We start from the raw sequence: 9,459 nt of genomic DNA, 5'->3' as shown, positions 1-9,459 counted from the left end.
ATACTATCGGCAACTACGATTCTTTTATCTGTAAATTTGTGTATTTTTTTTTTGGTTTGACATAATTATTGGTTAACCAAAAACCATTGGGACAAACCGAAACCAACTGGAGCCATTTGGAAACCGATCCAATGGTTAATGGATTGGTTTGGTTTAGATTCTTAGAAACCAATAATATTGGTTTCGGTTTTGGTTTGGCTAGAAACCGAACCAAAACCGACCATGAACAGCCCTAACCATATCTATTCATAACCGTTTTCAAAACAAATTCACGTTAGTTTAGCTTAATTAAAATTACTTTCTTTATTTAAGTAAAAGGTTAATTGTGTAATTGAGTCCTAATATAGTTAGTTTTGGGTTCTCTATATATCCAATCTTAACGGTGGGTTTGTAGTAAACAAAAAAACTAAATTGGGCTAGAGATATTTTTCCCTAAAAAACAATATTTTTTTTCTTTTAAATTTATACACATGTAGCATCATTTTCTAATTTTTATGATGAAAATATTGGACTTTGTTGTATAAATACATGATTATATATATAAAATAATATATAAATAAAATATGTATATACGTGTCCACGTCCTAGTTTTTTGAAAATTTTATAGTGTCCGCGTCTGTGTCGTGTCGTGTCCGCGTGTGTGCAACCCAGTATGAAAGTCTTCATCCAAGTCATTTACAAGGTGTGATGTCAAAGCAGCTTATTAAGGGGGACACATTGAAGAAGTGTGGACCTGTGTAGATTCTTAATCGGTATTCAACTTTTATTTTAATCTTTATGATCAACTTATTAGAATAAAAAAAGCATCCATTGTTGGGTGGCTATTGTACCGAATAAAATCTGTCACTCTGTCCGGATTAGTTTAAGGGTGCATCTGGCATGAGTTAAAGATGTTTCCCGACTTATCCAATTCCAATCACCTGGATCTATTTTGTATGGATGCCTAGAAAGATACCTAAAATATAATGTAAAGACAATAAACATGCCCGTGCCGTTACGGTACGGGTTAAGCCCTAGTATATATATATTGATCGGTAAAGAATTTGGTGTTGGAGAGTTTCGAATTCAGGTAACTGGTATCATCGCCCAATGACTTTACCACTGTACTACAGTGACCCCAGTTAAAAATTATATTAATAATTTTTAATGGTGGTAGTGAAAGAAGCAGTGGGTGGTGGAAACAGTAGCGGGTATTTGTGAGTGGTGGAGGTGATAACATTACTGGTGGTGCAAAAAATAGTGGGCGTGGCTGGTTTTTGCACACGGTGGTGGATGTTAGTGAATAGTAGTGGTCAATCTTTACAAAATGGGCAACATTTTATTGTGATAGATGTAGTTGGCTGTTTTTAACACAACTGGTAAGGACAAAACACAAATATTTTGAGGAGGATACTAAATCATACTCCCTCCGTCCTAGTTTAGATGCCAGAATTGGATTTTGCACAAAGATTAAGAAACACGAAGAGAATAGTTTTTTTTCCCATAATTACCCTTGGTTAGTATTTAATGTTTCCAGTTTTTATATGTCTAGGTTTTATTGTTTAGTTGGAAAAATTCAAATTAGAAGAAATATATAGAGAAAAGTATTTAAGAGTGTGTCTTGAAAATTGAAATACACAATTCTCCATGTTATGGCATGATTCCAAGTTAGGGGTAAATCAGGATAAAAGGTGGAAAAATATGGAGTATAGCAAGTATTCTAGGACAAAAAAATCCTCAAATTTTGACATCTAAACTAGGACGGAGGGAGTATAAGACAATATGATCATGACCGCTGGATCATCCAAATGGGATCCCAGGTATTTATGGTACCCGATCTAATAAATCACGGTTTTTAGTATTAAAATAAAACTAATTACATTTCCAGAATACAAAATAAAGTTTGGACAAGTTAGGTTAGATAAAGAACGATCAAATTTATACTTGCGGAACATAAATCTACCGCTATAAATGATCACGTTTAATTAAAATTTAATAATAAATATTCAATTGATATTTTATAATAAATGTTTCTTTAAGAGAATTGAAGTTCGTGCTGAAGAACGTATCCAACAGCTGCAGCAAGTTCACAAGTTGGCCGAAGAACAGTTTCTTCGAGCTAATGAAAGGTACAAGGAGGCGGCAGATAAGAAACGCAGAGTTGTCGAGTTTGACGTAGGGGATTTTGTCTGGGAAATATTGAAAAAGGATCGTTTTCCAGTTGGCGAGTACAACAAACTGAAGGTGCGCAAGATTGGTCCCTTGGAAATTGTCGCAAAGATTAATTCCAATGCATACAAGTTGAAGCTTCCAAGTCACATCCGTACTTCTGATGTTTTTAATGTCAAACACTTAGTGCCTTTTTGTGGTGATAATTCTGATGATGATACGACAAATTCGAGGGCGAATTTCTCCCAACCCCGAGAGAATGATGCAGATGAGCAGGCTATAGCCTATTTGCAGGCTAAAAATCCAAGTGTCGTAATTTAGATCCTTAGGGGTCCATTTCGATGGGAAACAAGCCAAAGAACAGGACAAGGAATCTTCGATTGCCTTGGTCTTCAGAATTTAGCCAAATTCCATCGTTTAGGGCATCAAACATACGTTTTTGCTATTTTAGGAAAGTTTTTATTTTGTTAATAACTCTTTCGTTAGGAGTCTGTTTGGGCCGCCGTTTGAGGCGAATTGTTTTATTTTATGAGTACTTTCATTATTTTAGGTCGACCAAAATTTGCCAAAAATAGCAAATTAGGGTCTGAGTCGGTTTAGGGGATTTTTCATCCTTTCTTGACTAGCAAGTTAGGGTTTTTCCCCAAGTCTATAAAAGAGTCCATCATAAATTGTTTAGGGCAACTTTTTTTTGGAATATATATCTTCTTTATCAAACTGTGTACAAGTTTAATCGATTTTTATCTAAAGTTGGGAAACCGAAGTCTAGATATTAATCAACGTTCATAGTCGATATTCCTAGGAATATTTGAAGTCTGAACAACACTTCTCTTTTCTCTAGTTTCTCTAATATCCGCTGCATCAGTTGGCATCAGAGCCAGTTCGATTCCAGGGTTAGTAATATGCCAAGGTTACCAGTTGGTCGAGGTCGTGGTCGAGGTCGTGTTCGAGGCCAAGAAGTTGATCCAATTGATTATAATACGATGAAGGAAGAATTATCCGAGTGATGATGGGTCAGAATAACATTCATCATGAAGAAGGAGACGAGGAAGAAGGGGATAATACCGACGAAGAAGGGGATTATACCAACCCTTTTGGTAGAGGACGCCGTGAAGGTAGGATAATCCAACGTGACGATTCTGAGCGCTGGAAGGCCGGAATAAAAGTGGAGGTTCCAGAATTCTATGGAGGTTTAGAACCGGAGGAGTTTCTTTCGTGGTTGAACACAGCTGAGGAAGTATTGGAATTTAAGGATGTACCAGATAACAAACGAGTTCAGCTGGTAGCAACTATGTTTCGGGGAAGAGCTAATTCGTGGTGGCAACAACACAAACTACAACGCTCTCGTAAAGGGAAGCAGAAGTTAGTCTCGTGGGAGAAGATGAAGAAACATATGAGAGCAGAATTTTTACCACACAACTATATCAGCTTGATGTACCAGCAACTACAAAACCTACGCAAGGGAACACGTTCTATAGACGAGTACACGAAGGAATTTTATCAATTACTTTCTCTTAACGATTTGTCGGAGTCAGATGAGCAAAGAGTCGCACGTTATGTAGGTGGTCTTCCTCAGCAATATCAGGATACACTTAACATGTTTGACTGTTGTTCTATATCGGATGCACATCATAGAGCAAGGCAGGTAGAGAAACAAGTGGGGCGTAGAAGTTCAAATTGGGGTAACAATGTAGCATCTTCCCCAACAAGTAATCGTAGTACATCAACAACTAGTACTGTTAACAAACCTAATTCGGTTTCGAACCCAAGTAAAACTCCAATCAGCTATTTTGGAGGCAAGTGTAATAAGTGCGGTGAAACTGGGCACAAAGGAACTGACTGTCGCAAAGTAGAACGTGTGAACAAGGTTCTTTTCAATGAAGACAATCGTGAAGAAGATGATTGGGTACCTGAATATGATGAGGATCCAGAGGATGACTCTGAACCTAGTGATGAAGTAGTTACAGGAGATACAGGAGTGAACTTTGTAGCAAGAAGAAGTTTTCTCACTCCACGTACAGATGAGGACGACAACTGGTTACGTAATAATATATTCCAAACGACATGTACGATCGAGGGAAAAGTTTGTCGTTTAGTTATTGATCCTGGAAGTTGCGAGATTATTATTGACGAAGAGGTCGTGAAACGGTTTAGGCTGGAAACCAAGGCACATCCGCATCCATATAAACTTTCTTGGCTTAAGAAAGGGAATGAGGTGAAAGTAAACAAACGTTGCTTGGTTTCTTTTTCGATTGGTAACAAATATAAAGATAAAATATGGTGTGACATTACTAGTATGGATGCTTGTCACTTGTTGTTGGGTCGACCATGGGAGTTTGACAGGAAAACTAGTCATGACGGGCATAAAAATACCTACAGCTTTTTATGGAACGACGTACGTATAGTACTTGTACCCAGCAAAGAAATTGCACCTAAACCATCTACCGGACAAACTACCAATCTCTTGTCGTTTAAGCAGTTTGAAGTTGAGGCAGAAGATGCAGGAGAACTGTATGTGTTGATTAGCAAAGACCAACAGCCGGATGAAAGTAGTATCCCTATTGCAACTCAACCTTTAATTAAGGAATTTATTGATGTTTTCCCTAACGAGTTGCCAGACGAGCTACCACCTCTCCGGGATATACAACACCATATTGATCTCATCCCTGGATCAAGCTTGCCAAACAAAGCGCATTATAGAATGAGTCCTAAGGAGCATGAAGAACTTCGTCGTCAAGTGGAAGAGTTGTTACAGAAAGGTTTGATCCGACAGAGCCTAAGTCCTTGTGCTGTACCGGCCTTGTTGATTCCAAAGAAAGATGGAACGTGGAGAATGTGTGTTGACAGTCGAGCCATCAACAAAATCACAGTAAAATACCGTTTTCCAATTCCTAGATTGGATGACCTGCTAGATCAGTTGTGTGGAGCGAAGGTGTTTAGCAAACTCGACTTGAAGAGTGGGTACCATCAGATCAGAATTCGAGAAGGTGATGAGTGGAAAACAGCTTTTAAGACTCGAGAAGGGTTATATGAGTGGATGGTTATGCCGTTTGGATTGTCCAATGCGCCTAGTACATTCATGCGTATAATGAATCAAGTTCTCAGGCCCTTTATCGGTACTTTTGTGGTCGTTTATTTCGACGATATTCTTATTTATAGTGTTGATATGAACATGCATTTTCAACATCTTCGAGAAGTGCTTTCAACTCTACGTCGGGAAAAATTATTTGCAGCCATCAAGAAGTGTTCATTCATGACTGACCAAATTCTATTTCTCGGCTATGTCGTAACCAAGGATGGAATAAAGGTAGATGATTCCAAGGTTGAAGCTGTAAGAAATTGGACCACACCCACTACACTGCACGAGGTAAGGAGTTTTCATGGTTTCGCTTCTTTTTACCGGCGTTTTATTCATCACTTCAGCACCATTATGGCACCCATTACTGAATGCATGAAAGTAGGAAAGTTCTCATGGTCTGAGGAAGCTGACAAAGCCTTTGAAGCAGTCAAGACAAAACTAATAACCGCACCACTATTGGTGTTACCTGATTTCAGCAAGCCATTTGAATTACACTGTGATGCATCGAAGGTGGGAATTGGAGCTGTTTTGAGTCAGGAAGGACGACCTGTAGCATATTTTAGTGAGAAGTTGAATGGTGCTAAGACCAACTACAGTACTTATGATGTGGAGTTTTATGCCATAGTTCAAGCCTTGAAGCATTGGCGACACTATCTAATTCATAACGAATTCATTATGTTTTCTGACCATGATTCTTTAAGGCATATCAATAGGCAAGAGAAGCTTTCATCTAGACATGGTAAGTGGGCTTCTTATTTGCAAGAGTTCACTTTTGTACTGAAGCACAAAGCTGGGTCGCAGAATCAAGTTGCTGATGCTTTAAGCCGTCGAAGTATGTTACTCAACACCATGCGAACTGAGGTAATAGATTTTGATTCGTATTCTGAACATATTCTAACCGATCCACACTTTGTGGAGATTGTGGATAATATCAGTCTAGGAAAACGAAGTGATTACCTTATGCATGAAGGATTTCTCTTTAAAGGTAACCAATTGTGTATTCCCGATTCTAGTCTTCGATTGAAGATTATTAAGGAGTTACATGACGAGGGGCACATGGGTAGAGATAAAACTTTCCAGCTTGTTTCAAAATCATATTACTGGCCAACAATGAGGCGTGAAGTTGCTAAATTCGTGGACAGATGTCGAATCTGTCAAGTTTCAAAAGGAAAAGCAACCAATGCAGGGTTATATATACCACTAAAAGTTCCAAGCCAACCATGGTCAGATTTGAGCATGGATTTCGTATTGGGTTTACCTCGAACTCAGAGGGGGCATGATTCAGTATTTGTTGTTGTCGACCGTTTTTCAAAAATGTCTCACTTTATTGCTTGCAAGAAGACTACTAATGCACTGAAGGTAGCTGAATTGTTCTTCCAAGAAGTGTATCGTCTACATGGATTGCCCTGTTCAATAGTCAGTGATCGAGACACAAGATTCCTTAGTTATTTCTGGAAAACCTTGTGGAAATTGGCTAATACAAGACTTAATTTCAGTAGTGCGTATCATCCTCAAAGTGATGGCCAAACAGAAGTTGTGAATCGTTCTTTGGGTGATATACTACGGTGTATGGTTGGAGACAATCCGAAAAGTTGGGACCAGAAACTTTGCCAAGCTGAATTTGCATTTAATCGTTCAGTCAACCGTAGCCTGGGTATGAGTCCGTTCGAGGTTGTTTATGGATACAATCCACGAGCACCAATAGATTTAGCTCGTGTTCCTGATTTGAAGAGAATTGAAGTTCGTGCTGAAGAACGTATCCAACAGCTGCAGCAAGTTCACAAGTTGGCCGAAGAACAGTTGCTTCGAGCTAATGAAAGGTACAAGGAGGCGGCAGATAAGAAACGCAGAGTTGTCGAGTTTGAAGTAGGGGATTTTGTCTGGGCAATATTGACAAAGGATCGTTTTCCAGTTGGCGAGTACAACAAACTGAAGGCGCGCAAGATTGGTCCCTTGGAAATTGTCGCAAAGATTAATTCCAATGCATACAAGTTGAAGCTTCCAAGTCACATCCGTACTTCTGATGTTTTTAATGTCAAACACTTAGTGCCTTTTTGTGGTGATAATTCTGATGATGATACGACAAATTCGAGGGCGAATTTCTCCCAACCCCGAGAGAATGATGCAGATGAGCAGGCTATAGCCTATTTGGAGGCTAAAAATCCAAGTGTCGTAATTTAGATCCTTAGGGGTCCATTTCGATGGGAAACACCAAAGAACAGGACAAGGAATCTTTGATTGCCTTGGTCTTCAGAATTTAGCCAAATTCCATCGTTTAGGGCATCAAACATACGTTTTTGCTATTTTAGGAAAGTTTTTATTTTGTTAATAACTCTTTCGTTAGGAGTCTGTTTGGGCCGCCGTTTGAGGCGAATTGTTTTATTTTATGAGTACTTTCATTATTTTAGGTCGACCAAAATTTGCCAAAAATAGCAAATTAGGGTCTGAGTCGGTTTAGGGGGTTTTTTCATCCTTTCTTGACTAGCAAGTTAGGGTTTTTCCCCAAGTCTATAAAAGAGTCCATCATAAATTGTTTAGGGCAACTTTTTTGGAATATATATCTTCTTTATCAAACTTTGTTCAAGTTTAATCGATTTTTATCTAAAGTTGGGAAACCGAAGTCTAGATATTAATCAACGTTCATAGTCGATATTCCTAGGAATATTTGAAGTCTGAACAACACTTCTCTTTTCTCTAGTTTCTCTAATATCCGCTGCATCAGTTGGCATCAGAGCCAGTTCGATTCCAGGGTTAGTAATATGCCAAGGTTACCAGTTGGTCGAGGTCGTGGTCGAGGTCGTGTTCGAGGCCAAGAAGTTGATCCAATTGATTATAATACGATGAAGGAAGAATTATTGAATGAAATCCGAGTGATGATGGGTCAGAATAACATTCATCATGAAGAAGGAGACGAGGAAGAAGGGGATAATACCGACGAAGAAGGGGATTATACCAACCCTTTTGGTAGAGGACGCCGTGAAGGTAGGATAATCCAACGTGACGATTCTGAGCGCTGGAAGGCCGGAATAAAAGTGGAGGTTCCAGAATTCTATGGAGGTTTAGAACCGGAGGAGTTTCTTTCGTGGTTGAACACAGCTGAGGAAGTATTGGAATTTAAGGATGTACCAGATAACAAACGAGTTCAGCTGGTAGCAACTATGTTTCGGGGAAGAGCTAATTCGTGGTGGCAACAACACAAACTACAACGCTCTCGTAAAGGGAAGCAGAAGTTAGTCTCGTGGGAGAAGATGAAGAAACATATGAGAGCAGAATTTTTACCACACAACTATATCAGCTTGATGTACCAGCAACTACAAAACCTACGCAAGGGAACACGTTCTATAGACGAGTACACGAAGGAATTTTATCGATTACTTTCTCTTAACGATTTGTCGGAGTCAGATGAGCAAAGAGTCGCACGTTATGTAGGTGGTCTTCCTCAGCAATATCAGGATACACTTAACATGTTTGACTGTTGTTCTATATCGGATGCACATCATAGAGCAAGGCAGGTAGAGAAACAAGTGGGGCGTAGAAGTTCAAATTGGGGTAACAATGTAGCATCTTCCCCAACAAGTAATCGTAGTACGTCAACAACTAGTACTGTTAACAAACCTAATTCGGTTTCGAACCCAAGTAAAACTCCAATCAGCTATTTTGGAGGCAAGTGTAATAAGTGCGGTGAAACTGGGCACAAAGGCACTGACTGTCGCAAAGTAGAACGTGTGAACAAGGTTCTTTTCAATGAAGACAATCGTGAAGAAGATGATTGGGTACCTGAATATGATGAGGATCCAGAGGATGACTCTGAACCTAGTGATGAAGTAGTTACAGGAGATACAGGAGTGAACTTTGTAGCAAGAAGAAGTTTTCTCACTCCACGTACAGATGAGGACGACAACTGGTTACGTAATAATATATTCCAGTCGACATGTACGATCGAGGGAAAAGTTTGTCGTTTAGTTATTGATCCTGGAAGTTGCGAGATATTATTGACGAAGAGGTCGTGAAACGGTTTAGGCTGGAAACCAAGGCACATCCGCATCCATATAAACTTTCTTGGCTTAAGAAAGGGAATGAGGTGAAAGTAAACAAACGTTGCTTGGTTTCTTTTTCGATTGGTAACAAATATAAAGATAAAATATGGTGTGACATTACTAGTATGGATGCTTGTCACTTGTTGTTGGGTCGACCATGGGAGTTTGACAGGAAAACTAGTCATGACGGGCATA

The 9,459-nt window shown here is 39.2% G+C and overlaps 1 protein-coding gene across 1 annotated transcript; it reads left to right on the top strand.

Moving 5' to 3' along the window:
* Positions 1-3,157: 3,157 nt before the first annotated feature.
* Positions 3,158-9,237, top strand: LOC113343673. Its single transcript, XM_026587802.1, has 2 exons — positions 3,158-7,363; positions 7,960-9,237. Exons 1-2 carry the CDS (start codon positions 3,158-3,160, stop codon positions 9,235-9,237), a joined length of 5,484 nt encoding a protein of 1,827 aa, XP_026443587.1.
* Positions 9,238-9,459: the final 222 nt, after the last annotated feature.

The sequence above is a fragment of the Papaver somniferum genome, unplaced genomic scaffold (assembly GCF_003573695.1).
Source record: "Papaver somniferum cultivar HN1 unplaced genomic scaffold, ASM357369v1 unplaced-scaffold_65, whole genome shotgun sequence".
Lineage (NCBI taxonomy): Eukaryota > Viridiplantae > Streptophyta > Magnoliopsida > Ranunculales > Papaveraceae > Papaver > Papaver somniferum.
The sequence above is the reverse complement of the archived record's forward strand: the minus strand, read 5'-3'. Positions and strand labels throughout refer to the sequence as shown.